Source organism: Crinia signifera, chromosome 1 (genome assembly GCF_055691185.1).
Source record: "Crinia signifera chromosome 1, ASM5569118v1, whole genome shotgun sequence".
NCBI lineage: Eukaryota > Metazoa > Chordata > Amphibia > Anura > Myobatrachidae > Crinia > Crinia signifera.
In genome coordinates, this window is record NC_139217.1 from 365,363,451 (window position 1) to 365,385,628 (window position 22,178).

Genomic DNA, 22,178 nt, shown 5'->3' on the forward strand with positions numbered 1-22,178 from the left:
TTGCGAGTCAACCAGAATAACCCCCTTAGTGTGTTATTCAGACAGCGTTGCACGCAGATGAAATCTCACACCAAAAATTGGTCAGTTTGATTTAGCAGAGTATTTCTGTTGTTCTTTGATTTTTTTGATGTGAATAAAATGCACATTTTGTATGAGACACCTGCCCAGCACGGTAGAGTAGCCCTTGTATAAGGACACATCTGTATACGGTATGTGTATAAAATATATATATATATTACATTGTTATAGCTTATTAAGCATGAATGGTAACCGGTCAATGGGTTGATAGTGTCTAGATTGACAGTCAATAGGTCAACACCATATGGTTGACATAGACAAAAGGTCAACACAAGGAAAAGGTCGACTTGGCAGGTTTTTATTTAAGTTTTCTCTTTTTTAAAAAATACTTTTTCATACTTTACCATCCACATGGACTCTGAATGGGAACAGAAAAGTGTGCCGAGCGTAGCGGTGGGGGAGTGTGGCACCTTCCCCAAAGCATGGCGAGCAAAGCGCTACATTAATGTGGGATTCATGGAATTTAATTTACATATTGATACAAAAACACTCATAAAAACTTGTGTTGACCCTTTGTCTGTCAACCTTTTACATGTCGGCCATTTGACCTATTGATTATCGACCTGGACACTGTCGGCTTTTTATATGTTGCAAAAGGTGTACATTATTGTGTTCCACATTGAAAATAGAGTTTGTTTCATCTTTAGTGTTTGTTGTGTCACTGTATTATGTTTGTTGAAGAGCTATTGATAGCTATTGTTTCTAGTGACCTCTCATTACGACCGAACCAGAACACTCATGGTACACTTCTGTGTAATCTCTCCATTCCCCGATACTGTAGTGGTTTTGGCATTGACCGTTTATGTTTGGCTTTATAGGTCTTCACTAGCATTTAAGCTGGCTACACAATGGCAGGTATTCAATGCGGCCGGCGAGGGGGTTAAACAGCGAAGATTGCAGAAAATCAGCGATCCTCACTGTTTAACCCCCTCACCAGCTGCTCACCAAACAGCGAGACCCGCGGCTAATGCAGCAAACCCGTTGTATTAAGCCGCGAGTCTCGCTGCTTCTGGAGCTGCATACGACAATTCCCCCTCGTTAAAAAAACGGAGCGAGGGGAAAATGCCGTATAAGGGGGGTGCGTTCAATACTGACAGGGTGAGTGGTGACAGCGAGCAGGAAACCCTCGCCCACAGCATTGAATACACCCCAATGAGCGGTAGGGCAGATCGGACCAGTATATCTCCTATATTGCTGTGTATTGGCGATATGCATTCTCCAAATTAAACCTAATGATATCACTAACAACACCATGCATGGTAATGAAGGATATAACAGTGATCGTTTTGTCCTTTATTAACATCGCTCCAGTGTGTACAGGCAATCTGGGCTTCCAGGGATTCGTTCAGATGTTGGAACAAATCCCTGTTGCTCCAGTGTGTAACCAGTTTTACTGTAACGTATGTGACACAGGTTTTATTATTTTATAAGTTTTACGATAACTAACATTTTAGCGTGTATAGTATTAGCTGTACCTCCCACTGTTTACTATATGTTATCTTTCAGCTAACCTTCAATTAAAAGTAAAGTTTAGTTGCCTTTATGGCTTTTGCTTTAAGCTGTAGTTTGAAATGTTATTGTGCATTATTGTGTAGTAGAGACTGATTGTGTGTTCTATCTGTGTTCAGCTTCTAGGTAATCACTCTGCTTTAGGAAGAATGGAAAGAGGGGATCACACAGCTCGACGATTCCCTCATGGTAGTACGGTGCAACAAAGACCTCGACCCATGATGGTTCCATCCATTGGTTAGTTTGATAGATTGCTGAGTTATGCATTATGTTGTGTATGTTCCTGTTCCCTGTGTGGTTTAAAATAAGGGAAATGTTATGTTTCATAAAAGGCAGCATTGTATTAACTGCAAACCTAATTATTGCTGTTGACTTCAGTGAGTGCGTAGAGTACTTTTAGCAGCTAATGAAATACAGTAAAAGTAATTAGTTCATATTTAGCCTGTTCCTCTTTCTGTACTTTTGAAGTACAGTATAGTTGCAAAATGGTGTATTGTTTGGCATCGGTGTCCCTACCTTTTAATGATACCCAGAGCAATAATATATAGTGCAGAAAGGGGTATGACCACACAGGTAGGGGCGTGCCCTCACAGGTCAGAGCCCTGGTTTCATCACTGCGGAGGTCTGGAGATGATGGGCTGCACTCAGGGACCAGTCAGACTGCAGTGCTGCATGTTATGTTACAGCAACACAACTAGCTCCGGTCACTGAGGAGGAGTCAGCACTTTAGTGTCACTCCACAGAAAGCCCCCCCAATAGCAACACCACTTTTCTTTGGACATAGTGGATTGTTATTATTTTATTCATATGGCGCTATCAAGTGTCTGTAGCTCAGAGCTTAGTAAATCATTGGCATGGGGTAAGAAAATTAAAATATTATTGAAATGAGTGGGCCTATTTTTCAGGGAGTTTGTTATTCATAAATACGCACAGAAACCTCTACTCTGCAAAAATACCTTGTGTCTGCCAGCACCTCAGAGTTATGTTGACTGGGATTTTCTTACATGTTTAATGGGATGAATGGTGATGCTCCCAGTTTACATTGACCAGAAAAGCACATTAAGTAAGGTAAAAATGTTGGAATATCTATGTCCTTACACCTCTGCCCACTTCACTGGAGAAGTAGCTGGGGTTTGGAAGTGTTGTCTACTGTACTTTCCTGGAAGAACTGGAAGAGTGTGTCAGAAATCCCAGTAGCGTGGGCAAGCACATGTAGGAGGCCGCATCTTCCTGGTAACTGACACTATGTACACTGTCTCCAAAGACTGGAAATGAAGCACCCACCTTAAGTTCATATTGGCACATAAGGACAAAGTAATTTGCCATGTGAACCTTTGTGTGTTGTAAATTACATGTGTGCTAAAACCATTGCTAGCACAAGCTAAGACTAATCTGTTCATGAGAAAATAATGTCCACATACTTCTAGTAAAGTAAAGCTACATCCACAATATATGCTCTGTAGTTCTGCCCCATGTTTATATAACTACATTTGGCAAGATAGCAGAGTTCATCCAAAGACAAGGCCTTATTTTTGAAATGTATCCTGAAAATATACCCTAACCGTTGATTATTATTTAAAAAAATTCAAATTTGCAGTAACTCCTGTCAATCATCCAAACATTTGTTTATGTGGTCTTACTTGCACTTGATTGACAACCAATACTCATCGGTTCAGCTCTTCGGTGTAACTAACCTCACTATGACAAAGTTTGAAATAAAATCAATAATTCTTGCTATATCGAATTTAACAGCCAGGTTATTCTGTATGTCATCTATGTGGTGTACCTATGTTCATCTTCACATCCCTTCATCTGTCCCCATCTTCACTCCAAGTTCATATAACATTTTATGTCCTGTCCAGATAGTTGTGCTTTAATATATTTAGTAGAGTCTAGACGTAATAGAACCATTTGATAAACTGTATTTTCCTCCATAATTTGTCAGTTTATAATAGTTTCCTCCAGTGTTCAGGAAGATAAAACACATTCATGGTATAAGCAGTGATGGATAATCTTGACACTGCAGATGTTGTTGAACTATACATCCCAGCATGCCCTGGTACAGTTTAACTATGTGGCCATGCTAAAACTGATACAGGGCATGCTGGGATGTGAAGTTCAACAACAACTGGAGGGTCAATGTAAGCCATCACTTGGATACAGCTTGTTGCTCCCTTTTCTAGTTGTAACTTAGACACATATTTAGTGGCATTGTTATAGTCTTTAATTACCAGAGTAGTGATGTCATTGGTGGATAATGCATACATTTATTATAGAAACTGTATTTTACAAAAGTCAGTCACTAAGACCCAGGACCTCATTAATATTGGTGACTAGCTAAAGCCAATCAAAATGATGGCTTAGTCCCTATCTGCTCCTACCTCCAATCTCTGTCTACACTGCTCCCTCTGTCTATATCCAGGACGTTTGAAACATATCATTTTGGTTTTAATTTCTGTTGAGGAGTATTTTGGTCCATCGATTGGCCTCTAGTGATCACTGGTGGTACTTCACTTCAAAAAAGGAGAGGAGTAGTTAAGATTTTATATACAGTGATAATATGATGCCACTGGTTTCTGGTTCAATTTTATAGAGCATTCTTAAAAATATTGGTTCAGACACCAAAATGGCTGACTACTCTGTGCTTAGGACCAATAATAGGGTAATAATAAAAGTATCATGTAGTTCAAGCTAACAGAAATTTGATTGACTAGTTTTCCTCCATGAGAGTTCAAGATTTTTTTTAGCTTAATTTAGTCATTGTACTTGTAGGGAAGATACATTACACATCTCATGCAACTTTAAATTGCAATTCACTTCCTATAGGATGCAGATGTGTCCTCGTAACTCTATTGTCATAACATGGTATTCAAGCTTTCCAGTCAAAGCATGTCATGGCATAGCGTTGCGGCATTTCAGTAAAATACACCACACCATGAATGATTCACAACATGCAATACACAGTTTAACCGATGGATGGCGAATGCTCCACTACAGAGTGTGTTATATTCATGTTCAATAGCAATGATGTGCTTCTGTAGAGATTAGGTGTGACTAACTTTACAGGCATCTGCTACAGCCGACTGCGTGCCCTAGCGGCAAAGGAGGCTGCTTCCCATGCGCAGCACCTGCAGTTTGTGTTAAGGCCCATACACACTTGCCGATTTTCAGCTGACAATCACTCAAAACAGCTGTTTTGAGCGATTTTCAGCTCAAAGTCTGCAAGTGTGTATGGTCCACCGATGCCCGACTAGTGATGATGCGCGCTCCTGCATCATCGCTAGCAAAGTGGTTTTACCAGCATGTCTGGCGATAATGGCTCATATTAGAGCCATCATCGCCAGGTGTGTATGGCAGCCAGGCTGAAAGTTTAGAGACTTTCAGCCCAGCTGACCGGCCGCTTCCTCCCCTGGCTGACCACCCCCGCACCTTCGACCCCCGCTGTCCGCACCCCCCGTCGCCCCCACCAGTGCTTATACTCACCCCACCACCGTGCCCACGCCGCCGCTCATCTGCTGTGCTGCTGCGTCTCCCCGGCCAGGCCACACAGCCCGGTGGAGCACCCCGCCAGAACGCCCCGCCCCCGGCTGGCTACTTTGCTCTATAGTGTGGAGCAAATAAACTCCACTGGCCACCAATGCAGTTTTTAAGCCAGTAATATATAGATTGCTGGCATATGCCAGCAATCTATATATTACTGATACCACTGGGCACCAATATGTGTGTGTGTGTATATATATGTGTATATATATATATATATATATATATATATATATGTATATAATCGAGGAAAACCGCACTCTCACTTTGCAAAAGAAGTAAAGTCAGGGGTGTCCATAGGGGGTTAACATGGATCACCATGTGTCCCAAATATAGCCAGAGTATCCCTCCCTTGTTAGGGGGGAAATGAACACTCTCCTTGTGAATAATGGTACTTGAGAAAGTCACTGGTATAGTAAAAATTCAAATATAGAGTTTATTCCAATAGGTCAATTTCCATCATTGCCCCGACGTTTCGGTCCACAAACGGACCTTCCTCAAGGAGCTTTTCAGATGGATCGGCAGCGCATATACAAGTCAATACCTCAGCCCTGGAGGCTGTCTCCAAATCCTCCAGGGCTGAGGTATTGACTTGTATATGCGCTGCCGATCCACCTTAAAGGCCCATACACACTCGAAGATTTTCATTTCAAAAGACTTTGCCAAAATCTGTGATAGATATATCTGTCACCAAAATAGTGCGTACACACTGAGCTATTTTCCCATAGAGTGAGAGATTTTCAGGAGGCAAAAGACTTTGCTGAAAATCTTTCATATAAAAGGCTATTTACATAATGGGCTGGGTTTGTATTCCAAGGGTGGGAGCAGCGTCCATTTTATTCAGTGCATTTCTGTTCTTGGGGCCTGATTCAGAACTGATCGCTGGGCTGTGCATATTCGGAGCCAAGCAATCAGGTAAAATCCCGAAACGCCATTGGCAGCGCGGTAAAAGTACTGTATTTTCAAGAGCCTGGAGTGACGTTATTTCTTCCATAATTCTGTGTATATGTATAATATACAGTACGGATGGTGTAATGGTTAGCATTACTGCCTCACAGCACTGAGGTCATGGGTTCAATACCCACCATGGCCCTAACTGTGCGGAGTTTGTATATTCTCCCCGTACTTGCGTGGGTTTCCTCCGGGTACTCCGGTTTCCTCCCACAATCCAAAAAATATACTGCTAGGCTAATTTGGCTCCCAACAAAATTAACCCTAGAATGTCTGTGTGTGCGTGTACATGTGGTAGGGAATATAGATTGTAAGCTCCACTGGGGCAGGGACTGATGTGAATGGTCAAATATTCTCTGTAAAGCGCTGCGGAATCTGTGTGCGCTATATAAGAAACTGCTAATAAATAAATAAATAAATTATACATTGCTGGCATGTGTCAGCAATGTATATATTATTACTGGCCAATATATAAATATTCATTGGTGGGTAGTGGTGCCAGTAATATATACATTGCTGGCATGTGCCAGCAATGTATATATTACTGGCTAATAACATTGGTGGCCAGTGTACAGTTATATGCTCCGTGTGGAGCAAGTCGGAGGGAGCAGGGCAGATAGAAGCCGGGAGGGGCGGGGCGTCAGCTGACTCAGTCTGTGGCCGGGCAAGAGCAGCTGCAGCCTGGAGAACTATGGAGCCAGGCAGAGCAGGGCAGACGAGCGGGGGCGGTGCTTCAGCGGCGGTGAGTATGATCTGCAGCCGGCGGGGTAGCAGGGGGAGGGAGCGCGGCGGTCAGCCGGGCTGAAAGTGTATCATCTTTCAGCCCGCGCTGCGTACACACCTGGCGATGATGGCTGAAAAACCAGCTATCATCGCTAGATGTGCTGGTAAAACCAGCAGACTGCCCACCTCGCTGGCGATGATGCGGGAGCGCGCATCATCGCCAGTCGGCAGTCGGGGGGCATACACACCAGGCGACTTTCAGGTGAAAATCGCTCAAAACGGCTGTTTTGAGCGATTTTCAGCTGAAAATCGTCTAGTGTGTATGGGCCTTTAGACAGTGCGTTCCATTCATGTTCAAAAGCAATGATGCACTATAATTGTTCTGGGAGGAAATGGCTGAATGGTACACCACCCACCCTGAACATCATTAACTTCTAGTTGACCCCACTGAGACATAGGGCCTTATTCTAGTTCACTCTTTCTGACAAAATCCTTCTTAGATGGACAAAACCATGTGCACTGCAGGGTGGCAGATGTAAAATGTGCAGAGAGAATTAGATTTGGGTGGGGTTTTTCTTTAAAGTGAGATCTATATTGCAGTGTAAAAATAAAGCAGTCAGTATTTTCCCTGCACAGACACAAAATAACTCACCCAAAGCTAAATCTCTCTGCACATGTTACATCTGCCCCCTGCAGTGCACATGGTTTTGTCCAGCTAAGAAGGAATTTGCCTCAAAGAGTTAACTAGAATAAGGGCCATAGCTCCTTCCCCTTTATCAATCTATTCTATTTAATAGCTCAGCCAGAAGACGGTTCCGAGCACTAAGGATTGGACAGCGGCATTCTCAACAGACAGACCGATGCCCACCATCTACGATTGGTTACATAACATTTAATCTACGGACATGATAGCTGTATATTGCATGGATATGGTCGCTGCATAATATAGAACTACAGTATAGAAATCTGCAACATACTATACAATAGCAGTTAAGCAGTACATTAATAGCAGTGTACATACTGCACCAGCATTGTACTTACTGCACCAGCATGATAGTGTACTGATGATAAAATGAAAAAGATTTGCAGCTGCCAATGCTACTTACTGTATACTGGAGTCAAACTCATGGTGCTGGCAATGTAAAGCGTCGCCTTAACCACTATGCTACTTACTCTAGAACTAAGTTGTAGGTGTTACACATGTAGTGCAAGTCATGTCAAAGCAAGGGAGGGCCATTCCAGAACCGTGCGGATGTCTCTTTACCACTTGCCAATCAGCATAGGGATATATCATAACTGAAGAAGTCACAGCTTGATTGGAGTTGCCTAGAGTAGCATTTGACAGTATCGAGAGAGTTCAGTAGAGTAGCCGGACATCATTGAACCTGAATTTTGCTCACTGTGTGCAATGCTGTATTGGCATCTCTTCCGCATTTAAATCAACATTTTTTTTAATTACCATATAGTGTGCTGCTGATAAAATATGAATTATTTGCAGCCACCAATACTCCATAGCCAGATTTGAAGTAACTGTTCAGCTCTACTGCATACCAAACTACAGTACGTGTTCTTTCTGGCAATCAGCGGAAGCTGCAATAGACTTTGTTTGCAACTAGTTGCATGCGCAGTGCAGTTTAGGAAAAGCTAATCTGGTGTAGAGAACGTGTTATTACACACTATGGTTTTTTTAGTGCTACGTTAGGTACTCTTTACCTAGAAGGGCGCCAGCGATTGAAATCGCGGGCGTCGGGGGTAAAAATCGCGGTCATCGCGGGTAAATCGCGGGTACATAAAAATCTGCTACCCGCGATGACCGCGATTTTCCCATAGGGAACAATGTTAAAAAGGCTGATTGAGCGCGATTTTCATGTAAAATGCCTCAATGCCCGCGATTTGGCCATAGGAATCAATGTTAAATGGGCTACAGAGCCCAAATAGGCACAATTAACCCTTAAATGTCCCCCTAAATTTTTAACGCCACCCCACGATCCACGCCAACCCGAAGCGTGGCGAGCGGCGGCGGTACGCGTCCTCCGACCTTTTCATGCCCTACTATCCACTAGGGCGTGGAGTGAGAATAGAATAGTGTGGCGAGCGCAGCGAGGCGAGCGCACGCGGATACCTTCACAGGTAAACGCGTCCCCTCGCGGGCTTCACAGGTGTCCGCGTCGCCACGGACACCTGTGAAGGCCGCGAGGGGACGCGTATAACTGTGAAGGTATCCGCGTCCCCTCGCGGGGCTCGCCACGCTTCGGGCTCGGTGGCTCGCTGCGCTCGCCACACTATTCTATTCTCACTCCACGCCCTAGTGGATAGTAGGGCATGAAAAGGTCGTAGGACGCGTACCGCCGCCCCTCGCGGGCTCGCTGCGCTCGCCACGCTTCGGGTTGCCGTGGATCGTGGGGTGGCGTTAAAAATTTTGGGGGACTTTTTTGGGTTAATTGTGCCTATTTGGGCTCTGTGGCCCATTTAACATTGATTCCTATGGCCAAATCGGGTCCATTGAGCCATTTAACAGTAAAATCGCGTCAGTCGGGACATTTAACATTGATTCCTATGGGAAATCGGGTGCATCGCGTCGCGGGCATCGCGGGTACATTTATGGACGGCCGCGACGCGACCGACGCGATTTCCATGTTTAACATGGGTTTCAATGGGAAATCGCGGGCATCGCGTCGGTCGCGTCGCGGCCAGACATAAATGTACCCGCGATCACCACGACGGGCGCCCTTCTAGGTAAAGAGTACCCTACGTTATATTACTATATGACTTAATAAAGCATTACACAACTTATAAGATCAAGAAGTGACACAACAGAGCGCGAGTTGCAAGGCGTGTAACATGGAGTATAGGCACTAGATTTAAGAGGACACATCTGTATATTTACTTTATCAATACTTTAGATATATTTTTGTAAAACTTTTTAACAAATCCTATGCAATACCTTGGCTTTATAAACCTAAACAACCTTCACCTCTCTATAGACATTATTTATAGGTTTGTTTGTTTTTTGCTACAGATTCCATTACTCCATTACTTTACATGAATACTCAGATAATTCTGTGTATGTGCTTTGCTATTTTGGGTGCTACTTTCAGTAGGCTGTTGCTCTACTTTTATGGTAGATTTGTCCTAGTGGCACTACAACTCACTTGGTACATTACCATTCCATCCACTTGGGTCATTTCAGAAGTTTGTCAAAGCCCAAGCGTGTTGTTGCAAAGTTCCATGTCCGTATGTTCTTCCAATGGAACCAGACATTTTCAAAGCCAGTGAAATCTGTGCTGCATTTTCTAGATGTCACTTTTTCAATAAACATTATGGGCCTCATGTAAAGTTGGCACCTGTGCTCCACCTGAAAGAAGATTTTGAAACACATTATGCACACATCGAATTTGGTAGTATTTTCATAAATAGAAGAACCCCACACAGCACTTTTTCACCAATTCATAACACACAAAATGAGGGTTATGTTCTCCATATAGTGTTCCATAATTTGTCAAAACAAAACAATGTTGCTTTTGCTCCTCCTGGAGCACATTTGCGAAGGTCACTCAGCAAAGGAATAAAAGTAGATCCACTGATTGGTCAATTCACAGCAGTTCCCAACATTTTGACCAGTCAGTGCATCTCGGTGCATTTATTTCAGTGAAAAATGTCCCTGAGTGACCTCTTATTCGCGATGGGCCTCCTGTCTCTTGCAGTTGCCCAGCACTGCTTCCCCTCTCCCATAGATGCTACCAACACTAATTATCATAAACTAGTACAGTAGTGGCAGTTGTGGGGGCTAAATAGTCTCCCCAAAATGGCCACACTCATCCATATACAGAAAAGTTTCATCTATAACAAGCGCTATAATTAGGGTGACCAACTCATCCCTTTAATCCGGGACACATTAATTACACAGGTTCTGTGGCAGTTTAAAACCAGATGAAATGGAATCTTGAGGTGTGGCAGTTTAAAACCAGGTGAAAGCCAGCCACAGAACCTGTGTAATTAATATGTGTCCCAGATTAAAGGGATGAGTTGGTAACCCTAGCTATAATTGCAGCTGGTATGTAAGAGACCATCCACACTCTGGAATAAAGACAAATATTTAAAACAAAAGGATGGGAGTAACCAGCGCTGTCAGAAACTTGCTTGTAGTCCTGGAGAACAGGTGGTATGATTAACCAATCAATAATTGGAACCACACTTACTTTTTTTTTTTTCCATGAGTACACGTAGCAGTTTCTTTAGAACATCACATAAGGCACCATTAATTAAAACGGACACTTACTTAAAAATTCTTACTTGAATACACCAAAAGGTATCTTTTAAAATCCTCTCAGATAAAATGGCAATCAGCAAACATCATCAAGGGTAAAACAACTTACTTTATTATTCTTACTCGCATGCACATAATGGTATCTTTCATCACACGTCCAGTAGTAGTAAAATGACAGGTTTATTTAAATCCATATACACACGAACAAGGAGATGCTCACATAAAGAAAGTCCAAGCCTGATGGAAACAGTCTCTATCCCCGTCTGACGGGCTGCAGCACGGAGGGGAAAGCCAGGCAGCTGGGAAGTTCTTAGTGGACGGCTGTACACAAACGGCACTGACTCCAGTCTGTCAGCGTCGGCAGCAATCAACGCGTTTAGTAACTCGTCCTTTATCAATATGTGCTGCTCCATCTCCCTGGATTGTGTTTTATAGCGTCATCTCCTGATCACATGGTATAATCCAGCCAATCTGTGATTAACCTAGACCCGGCTCATGTTCAATAAGCAGATCTCTAATATTACCATAATATAACCAAATCAATATATACATAAATTCATACATTTGTACATGTATCTATACATTTAGAAGTTTCGGTACTTGTGTAGTTTCATGGCGCCAGCATGGCGCCGTGCGTCTGAGTCCCCTTGCGGGGCTCGCTTCACTCGCTCATGCTGCGGGCTCGGTGGCTCGCTACGCTCGCCACGCTATCTAAAATCAACTCCATGCCAACATGGATAGTGGGGGTATGAACTATCCATGTTGGCATGGAGTTAAGTTAGTTTATTTTAGATAGTTTGCCGAGCGTAGAAACCGGAAGTAGCACGGCGCCATGCTGGTCCTGTGAAACTACACAAGTACCGAAGTGTCATATAAACTCCCATAATGCGCTTTCCAAAATATAATATTTCAGAGCCGGGTTGGAGACCCAGAGAAAAAACACATATCATCTCATCCAGCCCTAGCCTGTTCAGCACCCCCATAGCTGCCAGATCGTGGTATGCTCAGGCATTGAGGGCCTTCTTGGATCTATAGGGTGACTTATAGACTAAACAGGGCCGCACCTGCCACTGCTAAACAGAGCAGCTTCTCTCAGAGAGCGGGAAAGCAGCTAATTGGTTAGGAGCTGCTAAAGCCTGCATGAAGTTTATATGCAGTGACATATATTGAAGCCCCCCATGAGTGGTGTTGGGAGGGGTCCTAGTACTTCTTCCAGTAATAGGGAAATACTAGCAGAATTCAGCCCTGAGCTGAGCAGGCAAGTGCTGGTTGACCTTTTTACAGATGGAGCCCTCGCTGTAGGTTTTCTTGTTACTGGGACAGCAGCTCAACCTAAAATACACATGCCTGACACACTTTAAACAGAGACTGCTTGGTCACAAGTACTGTATCTTGTGCAACACCCGCAGAGACAAGGATTGTCTTCTTTTTTCTAGATGCATTTACGTCTGCAATTTTTATGTAAAAAAGTGTTCAATTCCACAATAATAATGTGCTACTCCAAGTGTGTTGGTAAATGCTGCACAAAAACAAAATGTGAATCAGATTGTACTCTATAATAATTATAATAATAAAGATATGTTCTATTAATATAACACAGAGCTATCTATACGGAGCTAGCTGAATTCCAGAGATGCTCATTAATCAGGAATTATGAAGCATATCTTGCACTGGCTTTAAAAATGAGACTTAAATTTTAAGACTCACGGGTGCTACAAGAAGACCGCTCAGAATAACTACTCTAAGACACCTAAGATTTAGCTATAATCTTGTTTGCAAAGCAATCCATCCACAGAATAAATATACTGTAGTACATGCGTCATTTCTGGGAAGAGAAGCCCTATTAATAAGGGGCGCCAGTCTCCGCGGTCCTCTCTTCCAGTCACATAGAGCATGTTTAATGGCTCCTTCCCTTTTTCTCCATAGAAATTACAATGGACAGTAACAGTGAAGGTGGTCGTTCTCGGTCAGGTAGTGAGGGAAATATTTCACCTGTTAAAGAAGAAGCTTATTATCGCAGCAATGGAGGACACAGGAAGTGGTCACTGCAGAGTACCAGGGCCTCTGGCGATAGATACGGTATGCACAAATCAAAAACTTCTTCCTCCTTTTTAACTGTTTCTGGCCTGGAATGGGTGCAAGGTTCTGCCTAGGATAAGCAGATATGTTCGCTTGGGGCTGAACACATCGTTTTCCATTCCCTCTATCAACAAAGCTTTGTGGTATCTATCTCAGCTGGTAAAGCTTAAGACTTAGTAGCTCAGGAGAATGAGATCTTTCAGTCATTCCCTTTTAGGCTTAAAGCCTTCATCAGTTCTTTTTTTAATTTGCCTTCTAAAGAGCCAGCACTTTTGCATGCAATGCAGCATGTGTGTAGGGCTTACAGTGCATCTATCCCTCCATCCTAACACAACAAGGTTCTTGAGCTTAGGGGAAAGAAAGATAGGATAGAACCAAATTCATGTCCATCATTGCCATTAATCACATTGTATGTACCCTGTAATTGACTGCATTGCATGGATTTTTCCCCCCTTTGGCTTCCCATATTGTATCTCTCAAAAGCTTATTAAAGGTGCCTGAACTTCAGCCAGTACTAAAATGGTTGTGTGTGTGTGCGTGTTCCTCTTGTGCTGCTTTGTATTTAGAAGCATTTATAGGCTTACATTGTGCATACATGTAGTTGGCTAATGTGGACAATATAAATAATATCATCAATAAAATATTAGTCACATCTGTTCTCTTGTTGTCGGGCAGAATCGACAACACAACATCCCATCGCACTCACTGTGTCATGCATAACATCACTGCATTCAGACTCATTGGCTCTTGGGTCAAAGGTAAATAGTGGACATACAAAGATTGTTGCATATGTGTTATACATTTCTTCAGATAGTTACGGCAGCCGGGAGAAGATCTCATCCGATATGTATGAGGAGTCTGAGACGGACGGTGGGATGGAGGATTATTCTGTCCGAATATTTGTGGCACTCTTTGATTATGACCCAAGAACCATGTCTCCAAATCCAGATGCTGCAGAAGAAGAACTTCCTTTTAAGGAAGGACAAATAATTAAGGTGACTTTTTATGTTATGCGTATAAAATGTCTATACATATAGAGACAGATTATATATAGAGAGAGAGAGAGAGAGAGAGTGCGGCTTCAGTGTTGAAAATGTGAATATCCTTAAAAGTATAGTAATATGCGTACCAGAAGTTTTAATAAAGATCATTCGTAGCAGTATCTTTCTTGTGTCCTCCTTCTGTTAAGTCCTCTTCATCCACAGCTGGGAAACTCGGATGGAGTGCATAGACCCAGAGGAGAGGATATAGTGTATCATATAAAGTGCTATTACACAGCTGGTGATTTGTGGTGTTCTACTGCCACCGTGTGGTGAAAACTTAAAACACACCCAGTGCAAAATACTAATAAAGATGTATAACTCACATTAGACAGGGGTCCGAATATCAGCAAGGACCCCTGTAAAACCTTTCCAGATCTAGGCACCTAAAATAAAAAAAATTCTCCCTCAAGGGGGGAATAAGGTAGATAGTGTGATACCATTTAAAAAGCTTTAATGATTTAAAACATAGGTAATGGACTCGTACATTTTAACAAAATATAACAGCTTATCTGATATGTGCCTCATGCACTATGGAGAGTTGGGTACTTGTATCCACAACATAAATGGTATCACACTGTCTCATAGTTCAATCGAGTTCAGTTGAAAAAGTACTGTACTGTATATATGTTTCAAACTGCCCCCATGTTAATAATAGGTACCCATCTTCTACTTTCAGATTCTCATTGGGTCTACACCCAGTGTGCACTAACCATTGCAGCTGTAACTGAATTACACATTCCAAAATAATACCATAACAGTTATATAGCAGATCGCTACCTGAACCTGCTGTAACAGGGATGTGGAACCACATTCCCCAAGCTTTTCCTAATTATAAAATATGTTTAGTCCCATTCCTACTGCAAATCATGGTATCATGTATGTAGTTAATATATGGATGTTACTGTTAAAGCCTTACTGTACTCAATAATGGCAGCTTAAGTGTCTAAGCACAGGTGCATGCTCTGAACCTAAAATCAGAATACATTTTTCATTTTAATTCCAATTATGTGCAATGCTTTTGCCCTTAACGTCCTGCAGTTTTAATCTGCAGAGTGTCTCCTGACCACATCGGGCGAGATGCTGCAAAAAAATCGTGACGAGTGCAGCGAGCCCTGCGAGGGGACGCGGAAAACGAGCACGAAGCGTGGCGAGTGGACGCAGATTACTTGATGTGTATTCCGCAGGCCCTTGCGGATGTCGTTGCACTTACCAAGCTTCGGGCTCTCTTTACACGTCTTGCTGCGCTCGCCACACTTTATAAAGTATAAAATCAACTCCACGCCGATGTGGATAGTGGGGGTGTGCTAAATCGCATTGCATGCAAATCGCATGTGATTTGCATGCAATGCAATCCACGGGCAGTGCTGCCATGAAACCACACACATCCCATCACATTGCGTGCAATGCGATCCCAGTGCCGCCGTGAAACTACACAAGTACAGATGAAAGCCTAAATTATCTTTCAAGGAGAACTATTAATAACTACTGCAGGGAGATCTCTTTTTCACTAATGTGTGGCTGATAACAGCTGGTGGCTGCTGCTGGTGTGGGTGGGGTTAAACCTGGGGCTGCTGCAAGCAGATCTGTTGGTGCTTCTGTCAGTGTGATGACAGTAGCACTGAATGTGGTGTGGAATGGGGATGCCTGTGGTTGGCGGGGTTTCAGAGTGCAACCAGATACGCTGTGTCAGCTGACGTGTTTCCCAGGAGCTTGTTCAGCGTAATGTTGTATGTTACATTTACGCACTTATTTTTTAGCTTCATATGAGTATCATAATTAAAAGTATTAGTATCATAAATAAAAGTTATGCTTTAAATCAATGTATCCATTATTGGCAAAGTGTGCCCCAAAAAGCCATTGTTGTTCTCTTCGGGTCATTCTTTTGACCTATTGTTTTAGTTTGAACACTATTTGGGAGCACTGCCAACAACTGACACATTTTCCATGTCACTGTATCAGCACAGTGGCATTCATTACTCACTGACACATTTCCTATATCACCTAGAATCTGCAAAGGTGCATTTATTAATTACTGACATTTCCTTGGACAGGTGCATGCATTACTCATTGACACATTTTAACAGATCCACAAGTGGAGCTAGTTATCAGTTGTGATTCTGTGTGGGGACATAAAAACATGAACATGGGAAAACATGAACGGTTTCGGAGTCCTTTGGTTCAAGTTTGAGAACCTAAAGTATGTTTTATGCTATTACATATCATACATAGCATGGGAGAAATGTTTTCTGATATGCAGAGAGACATGTGTTTGGCAGGGTCTCTGACTAAATACTTATTAATTACCTGCCAAGAGTAATATAAATGTCTCTTGTACAAATGTTTCTTAACATCCACTTGCTCACAGGTATATGGTGATAAAGACTCTGATGGCTTTTATCGTGGTGAAAGCTGTGGGCGAGCCGGCTACATCCCATGCAATATGGTCTCTGAAATTCAAACTGATGATGAAGAAATGATGGATCAGCTTCTCAAACAAGGGTTCCTACCTTTGAATACTCCAGTAGAAAAAATTGGTAGGTAATACAAACTTTCCTAAGTTCTATTGGGCTGTTCCCCAGGCTGTAACTGCTGATCGCTTTCTTACTGGGATACCGGTGTTTGCCCTCCTTGTTTATCTCTTGTGTTTGGAATGTCTTGCACGGACTTTTAGAATACTGCTGTCCAACTCACGTTCCACTGTTACATATATGTGGGCCAGATGTACTAAGATTTGGAAATTGATAAACTACCAATCAATCAGCCCCTGTTATTTTTCATACACAGCCTGTAACATGGCATTTACAGTAAGTGCTGATTGGCTTTTACTGTATCTTTCTCTACATTATCACTTTACAAGGCTTAGTTAGTACATCTGCCCCTGTGTATGTCTATTTTGCTTTCTTGGGCACCCATAATAAAAGCTGCAGTCTGGCTGCCATTTAGACAGCACTTTTCTCAAAAGTAATGCCATCATTTCTAAACTAGGATCTGTCCTCTGCTTCAGTTTGTATTGTTACTTGCTTAATTAACTCTTTCTATTAATTAAAGCTGACAAAATATCTTTATTTTATTACTCCACACTTTCCTTATCAAGAAGCTGGAAAAAGTTTGCAGATTTCTTTTTTGACCATGCTCCAAACCCAAAAAGTATATTTGTGAAACAAAAAAAAATAATAATATTTAAACCAAAATGATTGTACATAATAAGTGAAACATAAAATTGGCAAACATTTAGTGCATGTTTGCCAGTTGCCTACAGTTAGATGTCTGGATGTGTTTTTGCAGTATTTTGTGTTAACGAATACTCCTTATTTAACACTCTATGAAATTAATTTGATTGAATTCTCCCTAGAAAAACAAATCTAATGTTAACCAGCCAAATTCACTTTAACAGCTGAGCATTTCTAGACTGAAAGTAGAACTTTCAACAGCTTCATATGTTCTCTTCTTTTATTTGTATGCATTCCTTTCCTGAAGTCAACTGCGAACATTTCAAAGAGAGCTCTCGCTCTGTACACCGCAGATCCAGAAAGTCTAAACGAGGTCTGTGCTAAGAAACCCTAATTTCATTCAGTCAATATCAATACACTAGCTGAATTATTTGACCTGTCTAAACATACTATGTCTCTTGTAAGTTAAAGTAACAAGCATGTTTTGTCCTTCGAGCTTGCATCATTTCCAATAAATACCATGCTGCTATAACTACCTCTTATCCCTTCAGTGCCTGAGAACACATGGCCTCATCAGCTCGTGTCTATACTGTACATATGTTCTTTATTTTGCTGAACAGCCGACTAAACCACCCATCCAAATACTAGGAGCTTCTGTTTTCTAATTATTTTCATATGATTATCTAAATTTAGGAAACGCTAATGAAAAAGTAAAATGTTATATAAGGTGGACAAGAAGCAGTATGATCAGGAGGGTAAATCACTTCCTGCAATCTTTTGGCTTCTGATTAGTCCTCCAAACCGCATATTTTTTGAAAAAAAAGTCTAAATTTTCAAAAAAGAAGTTATCAGTGCAGCTATAAAGGTACACGGAGTATCCATGTACAGTGGGGGGCATTAACAACATAAAATACATAAATGTCTGAGAACGATCCCCATTCCTCTTTCATGTAGACCGTGTGCATTTGCAGATAGTGAGATCTAGGATCACTGGAATGTACATGTTGGTAAAAGAAAAAAAAGGTCAAAAATAGAATTTTTCGGTTACAACCTAAAGTACAATTTCCCCCTTACATAGTTGTTGAGCCTCATGAATGGTTTTAATAAGTCATCAGAGTGAGAACATTGTGGGTGTCTGTATTTCATGTGTCATATGTCTATTTTAGTCATGCGCACATGCATACATATTTCTTTATATTATGTGTTTAGATGGAGAAAACATTAATATGGCTGCAACAATCAAGTTATTTTGAATGCTTATGCAAAGAAATCTTGGTGGGCATCTATGAGACTAAGAACACCTTCTTAAATGTATCCTCATGCTAAACACAATTCATTTTGGTGCAGATTTCAAATAAATGTAGTGCAGGTAGCCCTCATCGTCTTTGTATTGCTGTAATCCTCCTTTGGTCTTGGCAGCCCTTCCTATGACAAGTGTTGTATTCTACAGTAACATCTAATGTATGTTAACATGCTAACCCATGTGCATACTGTTATTATTCTTATTTTCTCCTTCATTCACAAGGGCACATTGGAGATGCTGTGCACTTCCAATCTTGTCTCAGGTTCCTCTCCTGAATCAACTGAATCAAACTTTTGCCAGTGACTGGCGTAGCCAGGCACTCTACTGAAGCTGTGATGTGCAGCATAGTTTTGGTGCTATTTTTGAATGATATGCCTCAGCGGAGATAATGCTAGTGGCTTGTAGAGATAATGCTAGTGGCTTCTTACTCTTCTTACCCACTGCTTGCTCCCACCGATGGCTCATCTCCAAGAGGTGATCTTGTCCCCAGAATCTCCATTGGCACATTGTCATCAGGCTCTAGGAAGCTCACAGCTACACACTATAGATAGTGGCGCAGGGAACTAGTGCGAGGACTTATTCTTTCTCTGTTCAAGAGTTCCAATAGTGATAGCAAAAGGAAGGGGGGGGGGGGTGTATTTGTGTGGTTCGTTTGGTAGCTTCCTTTCTGTACTGTGTTCTCACCAAGCAGTAGAGCTGCTGTAGGGTACTGGTGGCTTCTACCCGTGGCCTTCTTTGCTGAACCCAGATGAAAGCACTTTCTCTTTTGGGGATTCAAATGCCCCTCCTTTCAGGCTCTGGTTTATTATTTCAGGTGCATGTACTGTGATGGGCGGTAGCTTTGAAGCTTCTTCCATGATGCCCTTTAGTTGGTTGTATTAGTGGCTGTGTTGTTTATAACTAAGATGAGCAATATTGTACTAAAGTTGCACATTGTGAATGCACCTTAAAGAGGATGAGGTCTAAGCCACTGTAATAGGTGACATAGGGCCAGATGTATCAAGGTTCAAAAAGTGATCTAATGGAGAGTGATAAACAATCAGACAATCAGCACCTAACTGTCATTTTTCAAACCCAGTCTGTAACATGTCAGTTAGAAGCTGGCGATTTGTTTATCACTCTCCATTTTAGCACTTTTTGAAGGTTGATACCTCTGGCCCTCAGAGTTGTCTTTTGCTTAACCTGAACAATTCACTTTGAACTTGTGAGTTTGTTCTGTTTAGTTCCTTGTCACAGTACCTTCAGAGGCCAACCTGAGCATTTGCTTGTGAGACGTGTCATGTTAAATTTCAGTGCAGTATCTGAGGCGGGAGCTATCTGTGCTGCATGTAAAATCGAAGGACCAGAGTCCTAAGGTGACTAAGCTGTGTCTGTAAGTTACTCATTGTTTAGATAGCTCAGAGAATACATTGTGGATTTTTGCTCACTAGTCTCTGGTTTAGGCTACGTACAGACAGTTTTGGTACCAGAACTTACCGTATTACAGCTGCTTCGAAGGAGAATGCCTGGGCTCAGGTGTTACCCTCCTCTGTTAAGGGGCTAGTGCAGGTGTCCCTATCTCTGAAAAGGTTGTTGGTTCTGACTCCAGGCTTTGCGGCCCCTACTTCAGATGTTTTAGGCAGATGTTAAGTAACTGGAGTAATCTGAGCAACTGTCTTTATTGATATAAACTTTAGTGCAAGCAGTGACAGGATGCGCAGATCCAAGATGATTCAGAAGATCGAGATACTGCTATTTTCAAAAAGGAAGGCATTCAGTTTGCCATCCTTCACTGAATTATCACAGTTTTGGGGGGGGGGGGAAGCTTTTTCTGAGGTTTTAGATGATGTATCCACTTCCAGGATCTGAAAGGTACCAGTGAGAGTCTCTGGCACTATATGTCAGTGTTTCCCAAAGACCTTTTTCATGGGCACGCTGCCTGGTATTTTTCCTACACTGCACAGCTAACAGGCGGCTAGGGCTGGGTCAACTTGTTGAAGACACAGACAGAATGTATGCTGGTACCAGCCAGCAGATGGCACCATGAGCAACAGAAATACTCACTGCAGGAATCCATCGAAACAAGAACCACAGCCGATGCCTCCTCCATGAGTCCAAACTTCGGCAAACCCAGCCCAACCTGCACGGGAGAAAAACACACAGCCTCCCCATACAAGTGAGATGCCAGTTGGGGATAAGACGTGCTGCTGCTTATATTCTGCTCCTGTGAGTTCTCATTCACTGTCAGACAGCCCCTGAGTTTTCAGTCTACTTGTGACTACCACTTGACTTCTTATATACAGTAAAACTAAATTTCATGGAAACAGGCATGAATTTTAGGCATAATTTGTCTGTGAACTAGATCTAGAATGCACAGTACATGTGCTTATCTCATTGACTCTCACAAAGAATGTTTAAAAAAATAAAGATTAGTAGTATTGAGATATCAATTCTGTAAACAAGTCACCGTCTCTTATTAATGTTCAGTTGTAACCTCAGTGTTTCCTACATTGTAGAACCATATCCCAATGGCGATGTTATCATCTATCCCATAGTAAGTGTGCCTGTAGATCTAAACATTGGTCTCTCGTGTTCAGAGACCTCATTTACTAAGGCTCTCCAGTGAGAAATGCTAGGGGAATCAGTTGCAAACCATTTTCTTGTTATAAGTGCCTTCGCCAGGGTAGTCAAGCAGGGTAGTTTATCTATACTGCTCTCGGAGTGCCATTTGCCGAGGCACACGTGCGTGTGAGACACTCGCGCACCCCATTCACGGCAATGGATGCTATGGCGGTATAAACAAGTGTGGCTCCATTCATATATATGACCAGTGTGTTTCCTCTAGATCCATTCCAAACATGCATAGTTTAGGTGAAATCTCTGGAAGTGAAAGTTCAGTCATTATAATATCTTTCCAAACCAACTTTCAAAAAGATATCACCTTTAGGACATACCCAAAATAAATGCCAATAATTATCCTACCCCACTGCACTTTGGGCAGAAAATATCCATGTGAAGATTGGCTCTATGAAGTAATACTGGGGTACAATATATTTTATGCAAAATGTCGTAAAAAAAATTGCTGATACAGAATCTGACACATGGAGTGGTATATTTAATAGAACATAACATTTGTATCCATTGTTCATCAGAGAGACTTCCTACTGTACATCTTGTTCCCATTTATCTTTCAATGCAGCATAGAAATCTGTCCTTTAGACCAGTGGATCTCAACTTCGGTCCTCAAGTACGCCCCAACAGTGCTGTTTTGCAGGTCTCCGCATAGAATCACAGGTGAAGTAATTAGCGCTACCTGTGGATCTTTTAAAATGTGTCAGTGAATAATGAGTGCACCTACCAGGTGACATGGAAAACATGCACTGTTGAAGGGTACTTGAGGACCGGGGTAGAGAACCACTGCTTTATATCAATCTAAGCCAGAAATTGTCATTTAAAAAATAAAAAAGTAATCTATAAAAGAGGCATTAAGCCACAATGGGGAGTCCTTATCAAGGTCATGCCATTATTAAACCACA

The 22,178-nt window shown here is 42.1% G+C and overlaps 1 protein-coding gene across 18 annotated transcripts in view; it reads left to right on the plus strand.

Moving 5' to 3' along the window:
* The window catches only part of RIMBP2 (RIMS binding protein 2), a 359,110-nt gene that overhangs the window by 303,718 nt on the left and 33,214 nt on the right, over positions 1-22,178 (plus strand). For 8 of the 18 annotated variants that reach the window (XM_083150351.1, XM_083150360.1, XM_083150314.1 and 5 more), the window contains 5 exons: positions 1,707-1,824; positions 12,995-13,147; positions 13,958-14,142; positions 16,556-16,724; positions 17,668-17,733. In XM_083150351.1, the coding sequence (XP_083006477.1) occupies positions 1,707-1,824; positions 12,995-13,147; positions 13,958-14,142; positions 16,556-16,724; positions 17,668-17,733 (691 nt within the window). The remainder of the gene's footprint in view (positions 1-1,706; positions 1,825-12,994; positions 13,148-13,957; positions 14,143-16,555; positions 16,725-17,667; positions 17,734-22,178) is intronic. The other 10 variants (XM_083150378.1, XM_083150448.1, XM_083150457.1 and 7 more) reach the window with 3 other exon arrangements.